The sequence below is a fragment of the Entelurus aequoreus genome, linkage group LG17 (genome assembly GCF_033978785.1).
Source record: "Entelurus aequoreus isolate RoL-2023_Sb linkage group LG17, RoL_Eaeq_v1.1, whole genome shotgun sequence".
NCBI lineage: Eukaryota > Metazoa > Chordata > Actinopteri > Syngnathiformes > Syngnathidae > Entelurus > Entelurus aequoreus.
Genome location: NC_084747.1, coordinates 43,528,598 through 43,553,635, shown reverse-complemented (window position 1 = coordinate 43,553,635; position 25,038 = coordinate 43,528,598). Strand labels below are relative to the sequence as shown.

General features: G+C 37.8%; 1 protein-coding gene across 2 annotated transcripts in view; it reads left to right on the top strand.

Moving 5' to 3' along the window:
* The window catches only part of ipo11 (importin 11), a 211,524-nt gene that overhangs the window by 7,408 nt on the left and 179,078 nt on the right, over positions 1-25,038 (top strand). For both annotated transcript variants that reach the window (XR_009821728.1, XM_062025729.1), the window contains exons 2-5: positions 4,451-4,600; positions 9,591-9,691; positions 17,844-17,916; positions 20,696-20,899. Coding sequence is in view for 1 of the 2 variants with exons in the window: in XM_062025729.1 (XP_061881713.1) it covers positions 4,463-4,600; positions 9,591-9,691; positions 17,844-17,916; positions 20,696-20,899 (516 nt within the window). In the remaining variant the exon portion in view is untranslated. The remainder of the gene's footprint in view (positions 1-4,450; positions 4,601-9,590; positions 9,692-17,843; positions 17,917-20,695; positions 20,900-25,038) is intronic.

Below are 25,038 nucleotides of genomic sequence, written 5' to 3'. Positions count from 1 at the left end.
TTTCAGGTGGAATTCTTTCCCATTCTTGCTTGATGTACAGCTTAAGTTGTTCAACAGTCCAGGGTCTCCGTTGTCGTATTTTACGCTTCATAATGTGCTACACATTTTCAATGTGAGACAGGTCTGGACTACAGGCAGGCCAGTCTAGTACCTGCACTCTTTCACTACGAAGCCACGCTGTTGTAACACGTGGCTTGGCATTGTCTTGCTGAAACAAGCAGGGGCGTCCATGATAACGTTGCTTGGAAGGCAACATATGTTGCTCCAAAACCTGTATGTACCTTTCAGCATTAATGGTGCCTTCACAGATGTGTAAGTTACCCATGCCTTAGGCACTAATACATAGGGATGTCCCGATCCGATATTGATATCGGAAATCAGTCCGATATTAGCCAAAAAAGTGAATATCGGATTTTATCGGACTGAATCTAAAAACTCCGATATAAGCGCTCCGATATAAGCTGTCCATTTACCGCTGCAGCACGTCTATAATAGGTGACTCTGGTTTGATCACACTCCAACACAGTAGGTGGCGGCAATGCCCCTTAATTAACGTTGGTGCCGGCCGCGGAAGAAGAGCATCTCTGATCCAGCATGCACCAAACCAAGCTCGACTCCCCACCATGGCAGCAACAGCAGCTAAATTCCTCTGTGCTCCCTGCACGAGTGTGGAGAGTGAAAGGCTCTTCAGCACAGCGTCAATTATCATTGAGGAGCACAGGAGCAGGCTGACAGCACAGCATGCCGAAATGCTTATCTTCTTAAAAAAAAATCTCCACATTATGCTCGGACTGCAGAAAGTGGAGAAGGAGGAGGAGGAGTAGTAAGGGTAGTCATCACTGACTGATTATTTGTTTTATGCTCTTGTTATTAGAGTGATATGTTTATTGTGTTTACACCAGGGGTCACCAACGTGGTGCCCGCGGGCACTAGGTAGCCCATAAGGACCAGATGAGTAGCCCGCTGGCCTGTTCTAAAAATAGCTCAAATAGCAGCACTTACCAGTGAGCTGCCTCTATTTTTTAAATCGTATTTATTTACTAGCAAGCTGGTCTCGCTTTGCCCGGCATTTTAATTCTAAGAGAGACAAAACTCAAATAGAATTTGAAAATCCAAGAAAATATTTTAAAGACTTGGTCTTCACTTGTTTAAATACTTTCATTAATTTTTTTACTTGGCTTCTTATAACTTTCAGAAAGACAATTTTAGAGAAAAAATACAACCTTAAAAATGATTTTAGGATTTTTAAACACATATACCTTTTTACATTTTAAATTCCTTCCTCTTCTTTCCTGACAATTTAAATCAATGTTCAAGAAAATGTATTTTTTTTATTGTAAAGAATAATACATAAATTTTAATTTAATTCTTCATTTTAGCTTCTGTTTTTTCAACGAAGAATATTTGTGAAATATTTCTTAAAACTTATTATGATTAAAATTCAAAAAAATTATTCTGGCAAATCTAGAAAATCTGTAGAATCAAATTTAAATCTTATTTCAAAGTCTTTTGAATTACTTTAAAAAATTTTGTTCTGGAAAATCTAGAAGAAATAATGATTTGTCTTTGTTAGAAATATAGCTTGGTCCAATTTGTTATATATTCTAACAAAGTGCAGATTGGATTTTAACCTATTTAAAACATGTCATCAAAATTCTAAAATTAATCTTAATCAGGAAAAATTACTAATGATGTTCCATAAATTTAATTTTTTCAAAAACATTTGAATTAGCTAGTTTTTCTCTTCTTTTTTTCGGTTGAATTTTGAATTTTAAAGAGTTGAAATTGAAGATAAACTATGTTTCAAAATTTAATTGTCATTTTTTTCGTGTTTTCTCCTCTTTTAAACCGTTCAATTAAGTGTAAATATCATTAATTATTAATAATAACATAGAGTTAAAGGTAAATTGAGCAAATTGGCTATTTCTGGCAATTTATTTAAGTGTGTATCAAACTGGTAGCCCTTCGCATTAATCAGTACCCAAGAAGTAGCTCTTGGTTCAATAAGGTTGGTGACCCCTGGTTTACACTATTCTTCAGTGATGACTAAGAGTAATTACTACATTGTTGTGGGCACAGTCAGTCAGTGAAACTGGAGCTGTGAACTCTTAATTTAGAGCAGTTGGACAGTGGACAATATTGTGTTGTTTTTGTTGTTTTTGTCCCTGCCCACAGTTATTTCCAACATATGCTGACAGTAAAAAAATAACTGAAGTGAACTTGAATTGTTTGCACTTTAAAATGTTATTTTTTTAAAAATTTGATTTATTTAGGTTATTTTTCAGGGTCTTCTAATTCATTTTTAATTTATTCTATTCAATTGTATAATTATGTTGGTATTAGTGGTTATTTTGCACTTTAAATATAACATTTTGTTTTTATTGGATTTGTTGAGGTAATACTCTTATGTTGAAGGTTAGAATTTATGTAACCAATTGGTTAATAATAAATGGGTCAGTGTTTCCTATACCTACTCTTGCTGACTATTGTTTTCTCTTTTAACACTACAACATCAGTAACAGTAAGACCACTTCATCAAGCCTTTTCTAACATTCCACACAACAAAATAAGGAATAAATATATGTATGATTCGTGCCTATATCGTATTGTATTGATATCGGTATCGGCCAATACTCAAGGCCACAATATCGGTATCGTATCGGAAGTGAAAAAGTTGTATCGGGACACCCCTAACCAAAATATCTAAAGGTAAAACACAACTATATACATGTGGCGGTGGGGGCATGGTGGGGAACGTGGACAATATATCATATATAGGATTTCGGCGATTTAATCGGCGATGATGCATATATTTTTAAAAAAAGGCTAACAATTGTTTTATTTATATAGCACACACACACACACACACACACACACACACACACACACACACACACACACACACACACACACACACACACACACACACACACACACACACACACACACACACACACACACACACACACACACACACACACACACAGTACAGGCCAAACGTTTGGACACACCTCATTCAATTTTCTTTATTTTCATGACTATTTACATTGTAGATTGTCACTGAAGGCATCAAAACTATGAAGAACACATGTGGAGTTATTTACTTAACAAAAAAAGGTGAAATACCTGAAAACATGTTTTATATTCTAGTTCCTTCAAAATAGCCACCCTTTGCCTTAATTACTGCTTTGTTCACTCTTGGCATTCTCTCGATGAGCTTCAAGAGGTAGTCACCTGAAATGGGAAAGCAGACAAAATACAAAACAATTCCATACAAGCACCACATTACATTTGACCTTAAATCTGTGATGAAAGGATTGCTGCACAGGTTTTAGTTATGTTGAGCCCTCATATTGACCTTTTGTCCAATTATGACACATTTTAAAGCACCTGTCCGAATTGTTGCATGCTTTTATCCACATACTCCAATATATTTTGGGCTCCTTAAGTCTCGTTCACATCCTTGAAACCACAATAAAGTATATACATGAGAAAATATGGTGACATAATCCTAATTACATCATGCATAGACTATTGATACACTCCAAACTTTTCTCTTCTCCTGTTCTAAATTTGATGTGTTGAGGGGATTAATGCACTCCTGTTTATGTGATGCAGAATATTTCCAAACCTTGTGCAAGAACTGATCACTCCTTTTGGAAATCTACTATTAGCCAGTAGATGGCAGTAGCCACACATCCACTTGCCAAGAATGCACCAACTAAACAAAAGTAATTGGACACTTTGCTATTTTTAAACGTTTAGAAAGTGGAAGTATGGAGTTGGTCCCTCCTTTTAAGATGTTTGAGTGCGTTTCTGGGAATTTGTGTCCGTTTATGAGCTCATGGGTCACTGATGTTGGACCCGAGAGAAGGCATTGATGGGGGTTCTTTTCACACCAATTAATCCAGAAAAGAAAACGGCCTTACCTTTGTACTGTTCCCACAAGTCCAAAAGGTCTTGATAAGGAAAAAAAAACAGAATTAAATCTAAATTGAACGCTGACTGAGTTGCGGCTCAATAATGCCTGCAGTCTGACAATGTGCATTAACATTGAATGTCTTGAATTAACTGCCTGTCAACAGTTCCAGACTACATAGTACTTGCATTTAGTCAACACAATAAAGCACTTTTTCTCTTATCATTAGTAATGTTCACTAATCATCACATGCAACAATATATTCTTCATCGTCTGAATCTAAAATTGCCTCATTATTGAAGAAGAGCTCTTAAAAATGAACAAGAACCGAACAATTCAAAGCTTTTTAAGTTAAGTGAAGATTATTTTGGACCTGTGGGACTTGAGCATGAAAAGGCTCACTCAGCGGAGTAAATACCAAGTAATATTAATGACACTTGAATGAAACATTTTGTTTTAAAATTCACCTAGAACTAAAATTCCTAAAACTCTTATGTTGTTTATGACATACTGTGTCTTCTTTCCCTCCAGGTATATCTGGCTATGGATATGGACAGTGCCAGTTCAGTGGTGCTGCAGACCTTAACTCAAGCTACCAGTCAGGACACGGCCATGTTAAAGCCTGCCGAGGAGCAGCTCAAACAGTGGGAGACGCAGCCGGGGTTCTACTCGGTCCTCCTGGTGGGCAATATATCTTATCATTTCCTTCTGGTTATTTGTTGAGTGTAGTGCTGGGGTCTTCAATGTTTTCCAGACCGAATAGTGTGCTTTACCACAGCGTGCAGAAAACTTATACAAGCGTGCAGACCAAATTTAAAATTCTATCAGTGCTACGAAGACAGCTTAGAGTGACTTTGTCGTTTAGCAACACGTTGCCATCCTGGTAAAATACGTAACCAGTGGTGTTCAAAATGTGGCAGCTCTTTTTTATGGACCTGTGCAACATTGTAGAAATAAAATGAACAGGAAAAACAGGGAAACTAGAGCAAAAAGGCATAACGTAATGGAAAAAAGCTGAAATGTTGACACTAATAACTAAAGGTGGGAAAACTAATCTATTCCTCAATGCATCACAATTAGAACGTGAGCGATCCATGAATCGATGGACAAATGTCCAAACTTTTATTATTTTTTATGTTGATTTTGACAGCATTTTTTAATTTAGTTTTAGGCATAGTCTTTTGATTAAAATGTATTTTAGTTTTAGTCATATTTTAGTCATGTAAATTAATTTAGTTTTAGTCTTGTTTTAGTCGACTAAATTATATTATAACGGACAACACAACTTTATAGTTGTCTTGAAAGCACTTGTATTAATATTTTTTTGCTGAGCATCTCAAAAATTAAATTCACAAAAATACCTGCACTCATGAATATTTCAATAATTACATTTCTATAAATGCAGTTGCGGCGCGCCACATTCTATTACGTAAGGAAGAACCCCGTAATCGATTTATAATCAAATCGTAGCACCTGAATTGTAATCGTTATCAAATTTTGAGGTGGCTAAAGATTCCCACCTCTACTAATAAAAATAGAAACATGAAGATTTGTCTTTAAATATACAGTATGTTTTAACCTTTTATTAGCCTATTTAACACTGCCTTCAGCCCGAATGCAGATGGGATAGGTTCTAGCCACCCCCGCGACAAGTGGTAAAAAATTGACAGATGGATGGATATTAGATAGATAGATAGATAAATAGATAGTACTTTATTGATTCCTTCAGGAGAGTTCCCTCAGGAAAATTTAAATTCCCGCAGCAGTGTACAAAATTGACATCGAATTTAAAAAGTAAAAATAAAAAGTAAATAATGGGGGTATATATGGAAACAAAATAGAAAAATATTACAATAGAATACAAATAAAAAGCAACAATGAGAATAAAAATATAACAGTAAAATAAGAATATAACAAGAGAAATTAGGCAGTAGTGACCATGTTATGAAAAAGTATTGCACTGTTATTGTTTTGCATCCCCTGTCATCCTAGTACCCCCCCACCCCCCAGAGAGGAGTTGTACAGTCTAATGGCGTGTGGGACAAAGGAGTTTTTTAGTCTATTAGTCCTGCACTTGGGATGAAGCAGTCTAGCACTGAACAGGCTCCTCTGGCTACTGACAACGGTATGCAGAGGGTGACTGGCATCATCCAGGATGCTCACTAGTTTTTCCACAGTCCTCTTCTCTGCCACCGTCACCAGTGAGTCCAGTTTTATTCCGATCGTAGAATCAGCCCGCCTGATCAGTTTCTCCAGTCTGGAGCTGTCCTTCTTAGATGTACTGCCCCCCCAGCACACTACGATGTAGTACAGAACACTGGCAACCACAGACTGGTAGTACATCCACAAGAGTTTTTTACAGATGTTGAAGGAGTGTAGCCTCCTCAGGAAGTACAGCCTGCTCTGTCCTTTCCTGTACAAGTGGTCCGTGTTAACAGTCCAGTCCAGCTTATTGTCCACCCACACCCCGAGGTACTCGAATGAGTCCACGGTCTGTACCTCGACTCCCTCGATCACAATAGGTTGTGACCTTGGACTCGACCTCCCAAATTAGCCTATTTAATTACAAATTACATGATGACATTAGACCACCACCATATAGAAATAATATTAAGAACAATATTGTTTGTTTTATATACTGTAGGGCTCTATGCCACCGCTGTTATTTTTGTAATTTAAATTAATTGACTATTGTTGTTATTTATGAGCATATTTATAAGTAAGTATTGTTTGTTTAATATACTAGGAGGCTATAGAATACTGCTGTTCTTTTTAGTAGGGCTTTTTTTAAGTTCAAGTTTCATTAATTTAAACATTTAACATTTTTACATTTTTTTTAATACACATATAGTCTGAAATGGAATAGGCAGAAGCTAAAGCTTATTACACCTATCCTAGTGTATTTACAAAACAAACAGAAAAAAACTACCAATATATTATGCATGTAGTTTTCTGTACATTTTTTTAATCGCAATCAAAAACAAATAAATTAAATAATTATGTTAATTTTACAGCCTTAGCATCCATTCTCAACATATTTTTTATAATTGATTCCTTCAAAATAATTTTAAATTGAATTAAAGTTTTACAGTCTTTTAACTCTTGTTCCAATTTATTCCATACATTAATCCCAACAAAGGACATACAATGCTGCATTTCACTCGTTTTCAGGTATGTTTTTTTAAAACTTTTTCTTTCTTTCTGAAATTAAAATTATATTATTTTTCAAACAATCCCTGAATATACACTCTTAACTTGTTGTTTATGTCACACATAAATTGTGCTGTCTTAAAGTTGACCAAATACTGTACTTCAATTTTAGTGCTTTTAATTTAATGTAAAGCTCATTTGTATGTGCCCTGTAAACCACTTTATACGCAATGCTGATCACTCTTTTTTTGGAATGATACTAATTAGATTAAGATTGGGTTTATAGGTATTTCCCCATACTTCTAGGCCATAGGCCATGTAAGGGGGAACCAGGGAACAATATACAGTACATTTTTCATTTAACATTTATTTGACTTTGGATATTATTGCAAAATATTTATATAGTTTTGCCTTGATATAGTTTATATGGGACTTCCAACAGATCTTAATTTGTCAATGTACTTAAAGAGATCTAGGAACACACCAACAGCATATTGTTTATGGTCCATGGCATTTAATATTTTTCTACAAGGTCCACTTGTAGAAAAAGGTAGTGGTCCCTTTGGGTTTAAAACCATTCTGTTATATTATTTATTTTATTTTCTATATAATTTAATAGTCTTTTATGGAATATATTCTCCAATATTTTGGAAAACTGACAGAATGGAAATGGGTCTATAATTAATGAATTCCTGTTTATCACCAGCCTTGTGAATCGGAATCACTTTTGCAGTTTTCATTTCTTCTGGAAAAACATATGATTGTAAAGAAAGAATAAAAATGTAATTGATTGGTTTGACAACACATTCAATCATTTATTTTAATACTGACATGTCCAGTCCATTCCAGTCAGCTGACATCTTGGTCTTAGAGTTTTTAACTACTGAAATGATTTCATTTTCCTCAGTGGCTTGAATAAATATAGTTTTATCAGTAGTTGGTATTTTGCTTAAAACATCAACCTGAATGATGTTTACCATTTATTTAGCCAATTTAGGGCCAATATTAGTGAAATGGATTTGCAATTTTATCGGGTTGATTGATCGAAGTCCTGTTGTTTGTTAGGAATTCAGTTGGAATGTCAACATTTTGATTTCCCTTTTTGATTAAATTCCAAGTATTTTATTGTTACTTTTATTCTTCTCCAAAGGAGCACCATAATAGTGAATTTTCTGTTGTTTGTTTTTCAGGATTGAACTGTTTTACTATTTATATCCTCATACAGATCAGTCATTAATTCCTGCAACTTTTCAATGCAAGACCCTGGTTTTCGATACACACAACTTATTATGGCATTTCTTGATTTTTCAATCTCAATCTTCATTGTAACACATTCCATGATTTTGTCCAAAATTAAACATTTACTACTGACAAGTTTGCTTCTCAAGTTGTAATTAATATACAGTGATAATCCCCCGTCTTTTTGATAGTTTCTACTTTTGTAGAATTGATTATGTCCTTCTATTTGAAGCAAGGAGGGTTGCTCTTTATAACCAAGCCATGTCTCTGAAATTGCTGTTGCAGATATTTTTTTTTGCTTGATCCAATCTAAAATTTTATAAAAGTTTGAATTAAAACTCCTGCAGTTGAGATGGATAATTAATCTTTGTTATTTGGGTCTCGATGTTCTTCAGTAAAGTATTCACAATTGTTCTGTATTTTTGTATAAAAAATATTATCTGGATCAATATCATGTGGCATATCTTTTTGTTTATACTCTTTGCAATCAAATGTTTTAAACTGCAAATGTTCATAATCAAAATATCTGCTCTTACTGTGTTTGCAGTTGAGGTAGCTCCATCTGGTTGCGTTATGTTCATCTGGTTGCGTCATTTAATCACTGTTCCGATGATTAAAGTATGTCTCTGTTTGGCGGCCAATTTATCGGTGCCTCACTAGTCAACAGTGCGCAAATGATCAACTATATATATCTATTCATACTTAAACTACCCGCTTGTCTTAAAATCTGTTTGTGTGTTATGATGTTTATTTTTCCTCATGTTCTTGAATACACCCTGTTGGCGTAGAATGAGGAAGTGTTATCGTGTTCTGGAGGAAATACTTGTTGGAATTGGGTCTGGAGAAGGCATTCGACTGTGTCCCCCAGGAAGTCCTATGATGAGTGCTCAGAGAGTATGGGGTATCGGACTGTCTGATTGTGGCGGTCCGCTCCCTGTACGATCAGTGTCAGAGCTTGGTCCGCTTTGCCGGCAGTAAGTCGGACCCGTTTCCAGTGAGGGTTGGACTCCGCCAAGGCTGCCCTTTGTCACCGATTTTGTTCATAATTATTGTAGGCGCAGTCAGGACGTTGAGGCGATCCGGTTTAGTGGCTAATTTAATTTTCTTGTTCTAGTTCGCCATCGTTGGGCTTTTCTTCTGTGACTTGGGATCAATGTTGTACTTATGTTTTCCATTACATACAACAGATGCTCTGATCTTTTTTTTTGCTCCAAAACAAGATATTGAGATCAATTTACCGGTAGTTATGAGTTGATTAAATGTATCTCTTTCTCTTCCTCAGAACATCTTAAATAACCACATGCTTGATGTAAACGTCAGGTGGCTGGCAGTGCTCTACTTCAAAAATGGCATTGACAGATATTGGAGGAGAGTTGCCCCCCAGTAAGTACATGTTCTACGACCTCCTGGCTTTGTCATGCTGCCAGCCTCACTTTGTCGTCTTCTGTTCTCTTATCTGCAGCATGTTTTCTTCCTCCCTCACTACTGTTCCATAGTCTTTATTTCTCTCTGTTTATTGCTAATGTTGCACTTACACTTGTTTTGAGGTTCTATTTTCCAATTATGTGTCTCCTATGTGCTATCCCTTCACAGTTAGAGCTCATGTCCTTTCTCTTTCAATCAAAGTTTCAATCAATCAATCAAATGCCTCAAAGGGCTACACAAACCACAACAACATCCTCTTTGATCCCACATCCGGTCAAGAAAAAAACTCAACCCAAAAGGAACAATGAGAAACCTTGGAAAAGACTGCAGATGTGGGGGGACCTCACCCCCCTCCACTGCTAATGTGAAAGTCCAGTCCACAGGGAGGTCAGCAGGGGATGCATGTAGACATGTACACAAGTCGGCAGCGCAGAGACGTCGCCAACTGATGCATAGAGGATTGATCCATTCCGGGTCCCGACTTGGAACAGTTAGCGCCTTCTCCGTGGAAACTGACTCATGGCCACCTGATAACCTCTCCACACAGGAGCGGGGGCAGAGCAGAAAAGAGAGGCGGCAGATTAACTGGTTATAAAAAAGAAGTCTATTTAAAGGCTAGGGTGCATAAATTAGTTTTAAGATGGGACTTAAATGCTTCTACTGAGGTAGCATCTCTAACTGTTACCAGTAGGGCATTCCAGAGTCCTGGAGCCCAAATGGAAAACGCTTTATAACCCGTTGGGCTGTGGGAATCACTAATAAGCCAGAGTTCTTAAAACGCAGATTTTTGGCAAGGACATATGGTACAATACAATCAGCAAGATAAGATGGAGCAAGACTGTTTAGTATTTTATACGTACCGGTATTTTCCGCACCATAAGCCGCCCCGTGTTGTAAGCCGCACCTTCAATGAATGGCATATTTCAAAACTTTGTTTACCTATTAGCCGCCCCGTGTTATTAGCCGCACCTACGCTACGCTAAAGGGAATGTCAAAAAAACAGTCATATAGGTCAGTCAAACTTTAATAATATATTACAAACCAGCGTTCTAACAACTCTGTTCACTCCCAAAATGTAATGTGCAAATGTGCAATCACAAAAATAGTAACACTCAAAATAGTGCAGAGCAATAGAAACATTAATAACTCAACGTTGCTCATACGTTAGTGTCACACAACACACAAAATAAACATTTAAAGCTCACATTCTGAAATTATTACTCATCCACAAATCCCTCGAATTCTTCTTCTTCGGTGTGCTTCACTTGTTTTTTGACACCATCTGTGATGTGGACGCGCATGCAGTCATAGAACAACAGGGACGGAGCTGTGTGAAAAAACTCACCCGGTCTCTTCGCTCATCTTTTCTTCATCCATCCATCCCTTCGAGTTAGCTTTTATGATGACGCCGGCTGGAAAGTTCTCTTTTGGCAAGGTCTTCTTCCTTTTGAATATCACCGTGGGTGGAAGTTTCTGGTCGTTAGCATGGCAAGCTAGAACCACAGTGAAGGACGACTTCTCATTCCCTGTGGTGCGAATATTCACCGTACGTGTTCCCGTAGTATCCACAGTGCGGTTCACATTAATATCAAAAGTCAGTGGAACCTTGTACGCGTGTCTTTAAGTAGGAGACATTTTGTGGTCTTTACAGAAACACACAAATGAAATGAAATGTAATATCCGCGCGCTTCTTCTTCTACGGGGGCGGGTGCTCACCTTGGCGGTTGCTTACAGTAGAAGAAGAAGCGCTTCCTCTTCTATGGGGGCGGTTGCTTACCGTAGAAGAAGAAGCGCTTCCTCTTCTACGGGGAAAAAAGATGGCGGCTGTTTACCGTAGTTGCGAGACCTAAACTCTATGAAAATAAATATTAATATTAATCCATATATAAGGCGCACAGGGTTATTAGCCGCACTGTCAGCTTTTGAGAAAAATTGTGGTTTTTAGGTGCGGCTTATGGTGCGGAAAACACGGTAAGTAATAAAACCTTAAAGTCACATCTTAAGTGCACAGGAAGCTAGTGCAGGTGAGCCAGTATAGGCGTAATATGATCAAACTTTCTTGTAGCCGCAAAATTCTAGTAGCCACATTTTGTACCAACTGTAATCTTTCAATGCTAGACATAGGGAGACCCGAAAATAATACATTAAATTAATCGAGACAAGACGTAACAAACACAGGAATAATGATCTCAGCGTTGATGGTGGACAAAATGGTGACGATTTTAGCTATATTATGGAGATGAAAGAAGGCTGTTTTAGTAACACTCTTAATGTGTGACTCAAATGAGAGTTGGGTCAAATAATACCAAGATTCTTTACGGAGTTGCTTTGTATAATTGTTTTGCTGTCAAATGTTAAGGTGGTATTATTAAGTAAGTGCATGTGTCTAATAGGACCGATGATCAACATGTTCGTTTTCTTAGTGCTAAGATGCAAAAAGTTGTTGGACATCCATTGTTAGATTTCATTTAGACACGCCTCCAGGTGACTACAACTTGGCATGTTGGTCAGCTTTAGGGGCATGTAGAGTTGGGTGTCATCAGCATAACAGTGAAAGCTAACATCGTATTTGCGTCTGATGTCGTTTAGGCAGCACGGTGGAAGAGGGGTTAGTGCGTCTGCCTCACAATACGGAGGTCCTGAGTAGTCTTGGGTTCAATCCCAGGATTGGGATCTTTCTGTGTGGAGTTTGCATGTTCTCCTCGTGACTGCGTGGGTTCCCTCCGGGTACTCCGGCTTCCTCCCACTTCCAAAGACATGCACCTGGGGATAGGTTGATTGGCAACACTAAAAATTGGCCCTAGTGTGTGAATGTTGTCTGTCTATCTGTGTTGACCCTGTGATGAGGTGGCGACTTGTCCAGGGTGTACCCCGCCTTCCGCCCGATTGTAGCTGAGATAGGCGCGACCCCAAAGGGAATAAGCGGTAGAAAATGGATGGATGGATGTCGTTTAGCCACAGCATATAGATGCTTAAAGAAAAACTGCACTTTTTTGGAATTTTGCCTGTCATTCACAATCATTATGACTTTTTAGAATTTCAAAGATGATAAACGCTTGGATGATGCGGCTGATGGGATTCATTGTTAAGGCCTTCAAAGCCCTCTAAAACAACTCCATCAATGTTTTATATACACACTGCAAGTCTATATATATTCTTAACAATATAGAATATGTACAATATTTACCGTATTTTTGTCATTTTAATCAATGACGGCACAGACTTTTGCTCCCGGGAGGGAGATCCAGAAGTCCACAAAAAAAGCACAGCAGAAGTCACAAAAGTGCCATATATACACAGTATATAATTGCTCCGGGGTATAAGTCGCATCGGCCGAAAATGCATAATAAAGAAAAAAAAAACATATAAGTCGCACTGGAGTATAAGTCGCATTTTTTTGGGGAAATGTATTTGATAAAACCCAACACCAAGGATAGACTTTTGAAAGGCAATTTAAAATAAATAAAGAATAGTGAACAACAGGCTGAATAAGTGTACGTTATATGACGCATAAATAACCAATTGAGAATGTGCCTGGTATGTTAACGTAACCTATTATGGTAAGAGTCATTCAAATAACTATAACATATAGAACATGCTATACGTTTACCAAACAATCTGTCACTCCTAATCGCTAAATCCGATGAAATCTTATACGTCTTGTCTCTTACGTGAATGAGCTAAATAATATTATTTGATATTTTACGGTAATGTGTTAATAATTTCACACAAGTCGCCCCTGAGTATAAGTCGCACCCCCCCAAACTATGAAAAAAACTGCGACTTACAGTCCGAAAAATACGGTAATAACACATGAAAACAAGAGGGAAACACAAAAGGATGACACAAGAGCACAGAGCTTCTGCCAACAGCAGCCACTACAGCGGCACCATCTTGAAAAAAAAAGAATCATCATACTGGTGTGATTATATGCATCAAGTGTTAATTCAAGACCAAGGCAAAATATCGAGATCTATATCGTGTATCGTGACATGGCCTAAAAATATTGAGATATTAATAAAAGGCCATATCGCCCAGCCCTAGTTAGAATGCAAATAAAAGAACGCTTTTTGTCTTCCTGTCTCATAAGGATTGTGAACGATAGACAAAAAAAAAAGTGCAGTTCCCCTTTAAGAGGGCAGGGCCAAGAACCGAACCTGTGGAATGCTGCACGTTATCTTAATATACTCTGAGGTCACGTTGTCACGGGGGAGACACTGCGTCCTTTCAGTAAGATAGGCGTTAAACCAAGAAAAGGCTAAGTCTGACATACCAATATGTGTTTTGATACGTTCTAATATAATGTTATGTTTGTCTCTAGAGTGATTTGCCCTAAAATTGGACTGAAAGATTTCTCAGAGATTATTAGACGCTAAAAAAGTGTTCATTTTTTTCCACAGGATTTTGTAGATAAATGGAAGGTGGGACTTCATGGTAGTTTACCATGAGGTCAGAATCAAGGTTAGGTCTTTTGAGTAGAGGATGAGTAATTGAGGATGTTTTGAATGCTAGGGCAACAGTACCAGAGGAACGTGATAAGTTAATAATATTTAGCACTGATGACTAATATATAAAGCTGTAAAACAATTGGAGCCCACAAATAGAAAGATAGCACTTCGCTTTGAACGGCGGGTGCGAGCAGCCCTAATTATTTATACAAAGCCACATAGTTTATAAAATAAATAAATAAAATATTTTCTTGACATTTTAACACACACTGATCTATGTGGCCTTTGAGCTTTTCATGAGCTCTGTGTGTCTTAAGGTACTTTATAAGCTGACTTTAGTTGGATTTGAATGGTACATTGGACCATAAATCCACAAGGCAGCTGTTGGCTTGGGGTCCGGAGCTCTGCCTCATCACTCTTTGTGTAACCCTTTTCTTTCTTGCTGTTGTTTTCTTCCTCTGAAAACCCTTTTCTTTTTACCAAGTTTGTTTTGCACTTGTCAGTAGTTTAGTGAAGTCTGTTTCATTTTTTAGAGTGCTGTGTAAGGGCTTCAGCGCCCTCCTTGCAGTAATTGCATTACTTTTGGGCTTATTGCCATGAATTGAAGAGCATCACAATCCCCAATACAGCAGGATAAATGTGGTGTCAGTAGAATGCGTAGGCCACATTATATAGCTGTTGTGCTCTGTTAAGAACTGTAATTTGTAATATACTGTTATGTAAAAGATTAATGGAACCCCACGAAAATGTATGGTGCCTGTTGAAATGTAACAACAATGCTAAGATGCCTTTTTTGGTTTTTCAGGGAAGTTGGCCATGTTTTAAAGGGGGCCTATTTTGCAAAACCAACTGTTCTTACCTGTTGGTACTCGATTTGTGTATTTGGGATGCCCATAAGTCGCGAAAATGTTAAGTCAAACAATGGAAACATGGCAGATATATTTATAAAACAATCTTGCCGTCTCTAAACTTACTTCTCTAAACAAGTCACATTTGGGACCACCATTTGTATCCAGTTGTGGTCAATAAGTTTTTTATTCTTTTGGTGGAACAGGCTGGCTCTTACATACACATGCATGCCAAAACCCTCTACTATTGCCATTTGTAATGAAAAGTAGCATATAATTCTAATTTATATCTGTCAGTAGACTCTATGGAAGCGCGAAGAACTACAATATTGCTGACGGGGTGGCGATGCAGTCGACGGGGGCTTGGCCTGGAGGAGGGCTTCGGAAAATAAATAAGACAACCCAAAAAACAGAGCATTCTAAAGAGACATTCGGAGAACGGCTTGAAGATGGTCTGTAAAACATAACCTATGCAAAATTTTAACCAATGCACCACCATTACATGTTATGTAGACCACAAGAAAGTGTTTTAGATTTAGAAAAAAAGTCATAATATGATCCCTTCAAATCAGTTTGTCCCACAGGATAGAAAATCAGCACCTGACTACATCTCACCATCATACACACATACTGTACATACTGTATATTTTTACATTATTAACTGTTTTGTAAATGTACAAATAAATTCAATTCTTAATGGTAAAACTATGTAAAAGTAAAACACAATGGTTAAAAATTAGATTTTTTGAAGGCAGTTAACTTCATGCATGACACTTTTTTGGCATTTGCAATTTCCATGTCAGCGTAACAATAAGTTAAGTGTTGTTTAAAGGGGAACTGCACTTTTTTTTTAATTGTGCCCATCTTTCACAATCCTTATGAGAGAAAAGTAGACACAAGGTTTTGTTAGGTGTCTAGCAATGCAGCTAATGGGATCAAGCCATCCTGCCTCTAAATCACTTTGAAAATGCAACCAAAAACCGCCACTCATATTTCATTTATATTCCCTAACCTGTATAACAACCAAGCTGTAGCGACGTTGTTATTGTAAGAGCCAACACTGAGGTACTGTTTTGATTTTGGGTAAGCACACCATTTATGTTGGCATAACTTGGCTCCAAGTTCCACATTTACAGCGTCAAGTCACCCCGACCTCATTCTCCCGGCTTCTGCCTGTTCCAACGTTTCATCCTGTCTTCGTGTTCGCTTCTATAAGCAGCAGTTCATCCTCTGTACATTCAGGTTCAATAAGATAAGGTTGTGATTCCTCATTTGTCCCAAAAAAGTTGTCTGTTACTAAATCTGCCACGAATAGAAAACACACGCTTTTCGTTCCGGAAGTAGGAACATACATTTGTTGCCGGAAGTCCGTTGCAAAAACGAAAATAAATGTGCCGAGGAAATACGTTCCGGTAATGCTTAAAAATTACCAAAATACGGCAAATATTGTTCATATTTCATATTGTTTAGAATGTGTCTGTTACTACATTATATATATACTTGGAACATGTTAATAAAACGTTGATGGGGGTTTTGAAGTTGTTGTAGAGAGCTTTGTAGGCTACAATGACTCCTATTAGCCACATCTTGCAGGCGTTTTTTTAATCATCTTTAGAAACCTAAAAAAAAAAGCTGTGTGTTCTTGTCGCTCATAATGATTGTGGACAATAGAGAAAATTCCCCAAAAATTGCAGACCCTCTTTAATCTAAAAATAATATAGTCACTCTCTATTATGTCTCTTGACAAATGCGGTCATTTTGGAATGCACTTGTCTGTTCTCTTGTTAATGATGTTGACTTATCGGTGCTTTAGCCATATTGTACTGAGCAGCCAGGACAGAGGAAACTGTACCACTTTTGTCACTACTCGTCCTCAGTCATTTCCATTTCTGGTTCTATGAATATGTCACATTTCTTCTCTTTGTATTAAAGTATGCCACTCTGGTGGTATTAAAAAAAATCTAAAGAAAACGTTTACCATTTAAAATGTTGGCTAAGATAAAGTTGGTTTGTGTCTGACCTCAGTAACACGTTTTTTTTCTCCCCAATTTGCACAACTTTTAGAACTTTTGACTTCAAGCCTTTGCCGTATGTGTCTTCTCTGTCCTTGCCTTTCCAACCTTCTTGTTTACTTATGTGCTATGAGTTCCTGGTCGCCTGTTGTTCACACAACCCACATTGATATATATTTTAATCTCTTAGCATTTCCAACATGTGTGCGTAAATCCCGTTTCACTTAAGCACTCTCATCTTCTGCGTCGTAAATCTTCCTGCCGTCTATGTGTATCCTCCCCAACCGCTCAGTGACACATCACAACCGTCATCAAGCACTCCTTCGCTCCATTAAGCCTCAGCTGCTGTTTAAGTCCACAGCACTGTTTTTCTCTGTGTATTTTACAAACTCCCACTGACATTTTGCACAAACTTGCAATGTAAAAGCATCAGGCGCAATTTCGTCATCTGTTAGATGAGGGAAAAGCAGAGCATTTAGTGATTTAGCTCTAAATTTAAAATCATTCTGTAATGGCCAAGTAGATGTACCTTTGTAGTTATGTTTGGACTTTGCACATTTTGTAAATAAAAAAATAAGGCTCCCCCCATGAAATGAGCTGTATATTCAGCAGATGCGAGTGCGACAGGCATGCTGTCCCCACAATGCAAGAGGCTCAGCACCGCTAAGCACTGCCACCTTGTAGCACGTCGCTACAGGGATTAAAAACATGGCACGTTCTTTATTCAAAGTATTTTCATCCACTCATGCCAGTTCTCCGCTTTGCTTCCTCTTACATTTTTTCCTGTCTGCACTACTTGCAGTGCTCTATCAGAGGAGGAGAAGACGACGTTACGTGCCGGACTCATCACAAACTTCAATGAGCCTGTCAATCAGGTTAGTGGTGCCACTCCACTCCACTCTACTGAAATTACACCTGCCCTGTTAGTGGACTCTATCACAGAATCTAGCTGGCAATCAAATTGTGATAATGTCTGATTTTCAACGAGGTAGTATTATGTAGAACACTGATTACCACCCATTGACATCAACCTAAGCTGTCGACGAGAAGGTAGTGCGCAATTTGCCTTCAATCTTTTGGAGTAACAAGTGCAGAAATATAGGGAAAGATCAGTGCAAATACTGTCGCCCAAGTTTCTCAAATATGTTGTTTCTACTAATCATAAAATATGGATTATATCTTTCCCTCATCCTATAAAGGCTTGGAGCCCAAAACAGGCCTGAGGGAAACAGTGTGAGCTTATGGAAATGACAACAGTCCAATGAGGTGCAATTGTGAGGAGCTCATTGAGAGGCAGAATACACAATCAACCTTTGAGAGCCACTGTGGCTGCAAACTAGACACAGCTGGCAAGATAAAAGGCCCGAGAAATGAAGTAATTTTCTCACTTTCCGAACGCACAGTGCCGCTCAACACATGCCTGACACTATTTGATTGGCAAGGAATGCACCCCTGATTGTACTCTTTGGGATTTGACCAAATATTCCTGGAATAGCAGGGTTTCCCCTAGATTACCAAAATACCTGTGGCGGTGGGGGTGTGGTCACCATGACGTCACATATATTTGCATAATTTGGCATTGTGATTTGATTTTCTTTAAAAAGGCTCAAAATATGTAGACATACATTCAAAAACAAATGTTTTTATTATTAATTAGTATTACATATATTTTTATATTATATAGTTTTGCTATATTTTCAATTTGTTGCTGCTAATTGTACAATGTAGTTTGTTGAGGAATATTCAAGTTTCTAGAAACTTTTAGTGGCTTTTTCTTTGCTAAAAACGACTAGCAACAAATCTAGCATCTTTTTCTGGTGTTATTGTAGCAAATGTTAATAGGAATCGATTAATAATAGAATAGAATAAAATAAATACACTACCGTTCAAAAGTTTGGGGTCACATTGAAATGTCCTTATTTTTGAAGGAAAAGCACTGTACTTTTCAATGAAGATAAATTTAAACTAGTCTTAACTTTTAAGAAATACACTCTATACATTGCTAATGTGGTAAATGACTATTCTAGCTGCAAATGTCTGTTTTTTGGTGCAATATCTACATAGGTGTATAGAGGCCCATTTCCAGCAACTATCAGTCCAGTGTTCTAATGGTACAATGTTTTTGCTCATTGGCTCAGAAGGCTAATTGATGATTAGAAAACCCTTGTGCAATCATGTTCACATCTCTGAAAACAGTTTAGCTCATTACAGAAGCTACAAAACTGACCTTCCTTTGAGCACATTGAGTTTCTGGAGCATCACATTTGTGGGGTCAATTAAACGCTCAAAATGGCCAGAAAAAGAGAACTTTCATCTGAAACTCGACAGTCTATTCTTGTTCTTAGAAATGAAGGCTATTCCACAAAATTGTTTGGGTGACCCCAAACTTTTGAACGGTAGTGTACATTGTGATCCTGTTGTGCAAATACAATGTAAAAACAATGACGGCAGACCAAATCAAATAAAACCCCACCACAGTTGGTACACATGTGCATGTATGACATGAAAATGAAAGCTAAATTAACTATCCGTGATTCTACTGTAGGAGTCTATGTGATTATGACACCCTCTGCCCACCGAGTGATGAGTTATACAGCCCCTTGGCCAGAGGATTGATTTGTTTATTCTAAAAAAAGATGAAGAAAAAATTCCGGGTGGTATTACATTAAATCAGAGTGTTGGTTCACGGGTTAATATATTGTTATACTTGTGTGACAGGTTATAGTGTATGAGGCACCTCTGCAACACATAGTTTCATTATACATTAGTTAGTTGAGACTTTCGTGTTTTATATGTATGTCCTTAATATGTACAGTATATGATGTACAGAGTAAATTGACTAGAGCACCCTGAACAAGATGTTTGACCAGCAATCAATCTGACAGCAACCATAGTGTAATTGGTATTTTTCTCTTATTATAAAAGTTAAAACAATATTTATCCATTATGGGACATTCACAATAGAGTTTAAATGAATCCTTGTTCTTTTTTTCTGAAACTTTTCAGTGTTTGTTAAATTTGATTACCAACTACCAAATTACATTTTGTAGAATGAAGGGCACAGAAACTAAATCGCAAACTGCCTCCGGAATGTAATATGTTTGACAGCATTTGCAAGTAATGACTGCCCACACTTTTCACTTTTTTTTGAGCTGCTGCTGCTGCCGCAATAGGGGCAATAATTCAAGAAACAAGTGGTGTGCGTCAGCCTGACAGTATATGGAAGATGGCCCTGAATGGTGACCATCCATCCTGCTTTCACCAGCTTGTGGGGCCTGAGGGACGGCCCTCAAACATCAGGGCTGTTAGTGTCCATACGGCAGGCTGGGAATGCCATTTAGATGCCATATGTCTCCACAGGAGTATTAGCTCCCTGCCAAACAAAGCCAGATTGCATGTCAATGTTTTTGTCCACTTGTACTTAAAAAAAAATGAGAGCAGTCATTTATCAACTTAAAAAAACCGACTGCCTGTTTCTAACAGCAAATATAACAATCCAATCTAAATGAGAGCTGTCTTGGATTTTTTTCTTTTATCTATCCTAAAGTTCTAAGCTTCTGAAGTTCAACTATTTGCAATGACACACCACTCCTCTTGCTGTCTCATGCTTTGCCTCTGGTCATTCTTTTCCACCTCTGTGTGCTTTGCCAATAGATAGCGACCCAGATCGCGGTGCTGATAGCCAAGGTAGCCCGTCTGGACTGCCCCAAGCAATGGCCGGAGCTCATCCCTATTCTGCTGGAGTCGGTCAAGGGCCAGGATGGCCTACAGCAGCACAGAGCCCTGCTCACTTTCTATCACGTTACCAAAACCCTCGCGTCCAAACGTCTGACACATGACAGGCGGCTTTTTCAAGATGTGAGTCGGCTCCTTTTGTTATCGGTCTCTTACCAAGCAGTCTGGATTTGTGACCATTTTTCTATAACGTGCCTTTGCCTACATTTTGTTTTCCTGCAACACATATATGGTTCCATGAGCTACCTGTAGGAGATGCTGTTTAGCTGCAATTAAGTCAAGTCTAGTCAGTCAAGCATGAGATTTACAGCAGTCCTATTCCCTTTGCATACAAGTGTGCCAGTATTTTTACATGATTGACATGTTTGTGAATAGTATTTCCTGTGTGTGTGTGTGTGTGTGTGTGTGTGTGTGCGTGTGACTCGGTCTAAAGGCAAGGTTGTTAATGCGATGCAATGGTTTCTTCAAAAGTGGCGGTGAGTCTCATCAAATCAGAGCCTGTTTTTGAAATGCCATTCAGGGTTTTCAAGAACACAAAAATAAAACAAAAATATGGCATTTAAGAGAATAAAAGTTATAGGGCAAAACAAAAAAATCAGACTACCAAGATGGAGTCAGAGTCATTTTAATATGCACTGTGATCACGACTTGAAGGTTGTTCCATACCTATGTTAGATTTCCCTCACCTTTCTCGTTGGCAGTCTGTTTTTAACCTCATTATGTATGGCTGTATACATTTACACTTCCACCAACTATAGACATTTTGCCTCATGACTTAATCTGATTGCACCTACCATGCAAATAATGGTAATGGAACATTATTTTGCTAAGGACAATGTATTCTTGTTGTTCTCAGTTTTTGTGTGTCAAAGCACTCCCTTAAGATGGATTTACAATGAACAATTTTGTATGTGTGGATTTCCCAACTCACACTACACTACCTGCAATGGAAAGCCATACCTACGGAACTCTTCTTACGCTGTTGGGTTTGTTGCTGTTGTTCGGTAGGTGTTGCATTACAAGGAGTTTGTGGCTTTCTGTGGATTCTGAATGCTAAAACCAACAATGCAATAAGCTTTCCTTATCATCTGTGGCAAAAATTCAAAGAACTGCACCCAATTTAACACAATTTTAGCATGCTGTGCAGCCACATGCTCGGTTTGGGGGAAACTTGTAACTGTGCAATAAAGCTGCCGCAGCCTGTCAAGGCAGATTGCCAGTCCATCAAGTGAGCAGAATAATTAAAACTAGAGCAACAAGTTTTAAAGCCAATGACCAGTTTCCACTCACAAACCAACAGTCAATGATTTAGGTCAGGTCAGAGTGCAACCCTGCAGAGCTCTTTAATCAGTATTGTAAAGTAACCAATTGCAAGTGTATTCAAATACTGTTACTAAAACATATGCTTTTTGGCACTGTTTCTGTTCATTGGATGACTTTTATTTATCCCTTTTATGTGACAGAATTATACCACAATTAGGGCTGTTAAGTTAACGCTGTAATAAGTTATAGTAAATGTCCATTAACGACTCTATTTTTTTAATGCCTGATTGATTTGCACACGTTTTGTGTGATCATCCCGTAGTGTTGGAAAATGCAGCTACGTTCCACTTGATGTTGAGCCACAGTTCCACAGCCCTGGCAGGTCGCCGTTTCCATCCACGGTTGTTGTAAGCCGAGTCGGCACCGGCTGCTGCTTGAGCTCCTCCACTTAGAGGGGTGACATTTTAACTTCTGTGTTTTGATACCACTGTAGCGCTTTCAAAAACACTAAATTTGTATTGTTAAAATCCAGTTTTTATTGTCAAAGATGTTTGGTAATGTAACATTTGATATTCCTACCTAAATAAATGCTAGTACATCGGATGAACATTATAAAGGGGGGATGCGTTTTCTGGCAGGCTGAAATAATGTGTACATTTCTTTAAAACCTGTTCTGGTTGATAACTATATGTGTTTTTCAGGCTGATCGCACAGCAATATTACACTTTATTACAAAATAGAGAAGGCTATGACATTGTTATGGAGTATGTGCTGTACAAAATGTAATGTACAGACTATAAGAAGTATTCATTCTGGTAAAACTATAACAGGTTACATTACCAAACATTTTTGACAATCAAGGCATGATCGTAACAATGCACATTTTTGTGTTCTTAATGCGCTAAGCTGGTATCTAAACATATAAATTGTCAGGGATACAAAATCTGACGCATTTTTTTTTCATTTTCAGTTATAAAGTGTTTGTGTCTGTTTTGTGATAAGCTGTTTAAGATTCATTATGTTTGACAAACAAACATTTGCATAAATCAACTAAATTGTCCAGCCCCATGTTGATAGCAATAAAAACTTAAAAATAATATGTCTAGGGTATACATATCAAAGATACAAAATTATATCAATCTTCAATTAATCGCAATGAATTACTAGTTCACTATGGATAAAATGTTCATTTCAATCAATATTTTAATTGTTGGTTAGCACCAGCGAGGTTGGTTCCTCGCTGGTGCTAGTAGTGCTGGGTCTCAGTGCTTACATGTAATGCCTATTTTGCCCCAAAAGTGCATAACAGCAGTCTTTTGACATCAAGTGATGTTACTTTGGATGACATACAGATGAATGTATGGATTGCTTTTGCATGCTAGTGGTTAGGCACTAAAATGTAAAAAGATAGTGTATGGTATGCTGCTTGCTGCTATATTTCACTGACCTGAAGAGAAAGGAAAACGCTGGATCTAAAAGCTAGATGATTGGTTACACATAAGGAAGTGAAGGAATTTATGTATTTTTTGCTTTTTATATCATTTAGACAAATGCTAGTACAAATTAGTGTTTGCTGTTCAAGACAGTTAAATTAATTTGGTGCTTAAAGAAGCATATGCACTCATACAATACCGTATTTTCCAGACTATAAGCCGCACCCACTACATTTGAGAAAACATTTTTTTTCATATTAGGCTCCAGCGCCCCCCGCGACCCTGAAGGGAATAAGAGGTAGAAAATGGATGGATGAATGGATTTTTTTCATATTAGCTGCACTGAAACTATAAGATGCAGATAAATGACTGGTCTCTGTGAAAGGAAATATTTACCAAGAACGATTTTGTAAATGTTTACATACCTTAAAGGCCTACTGAAATGAGATTTTCTTATTCAAACGGGGATAGCAAATCCATTCTATGTGTCATACTTGATCATTTCGCGATATTGCCATATTTTTGCTGAAAGGATTTAGTAGAGAACATCAACGATAAAGTTCGCAACTTTTGGTCGCTGATAAAAAAAAAGCCTTGCCTGTACCGGAAGTAGCGTGACGTCACAGGTTGAAGAGCTCCTCACATCTGCACATTGTTTACACCAGCAGCGAGAGCGATTCGGACCGAGAAAGCGACGATAACCCCATTAATTTGAGCGAGGATGAAAGATTCGTGGATGAGGAAAGTGACAGTGAAGGATTAGAGTGCAGTACAGGACGCCAGGGTGTATCTTTTTTCGCTCTGACCGTAACTTAGGTACAAGGGCTCATTGGATTCCACACTTTCTCCTTTTTTTATTGTGGATCACGGATTTGTAATTCAAACCACCTCGAATGCTATATTCTCTTGAAAATGAGAGTCGAGAACGCGAAATGGACATTCACAGTGACTTTTATCTCCATGACAATACATCGGCGAAACACTTTAGCTTCGGAGCTAACGTGATAGCATCGTGCTTAATTGTTTCCAAACGGCTGATCAAATAAAACAAAAAAGTAATTGATCTCTTTCGTCATCCTTTATGAGATGAATAAGATTTTTTTTTCTTTTTTAGTAAGGTTCAATATGTTTATCAGGATTCTTCTTGCATGTACTTTGAGTCGGAACCGTTTTTTAAAGTGGATCATTTTAGTACATTGTTTGATTTCTTTGCTTAATCCAGTCTTTCTCAAATAGTGGGGCGGGGCCCCCTAGGGGCGTGAAGTGCAATACCAGGGGGAGTGCGTTTGACCTCGGGGAACACGCTTTTATTGCCGTACCAGAATATGACGAAGCGTATTCAGCTTTTGGCTTCACTGTAACCACGGTGGGAGACGAGGAAAGAACGGTGTGTTGTTGCCTTTAATGTAATAAGCCTACAATTTAATGCAGAGTTATAATTATAACAATTTTAAAAACTATTTTATAGTCACAGTGGAGAGTGGCGGGGGGATATTTTCTTCTCTCTAGGGGAGGGTGTAAAATAAAATATTTGACAAGCACCATAATTTAGCTGTTAGCAAAGAA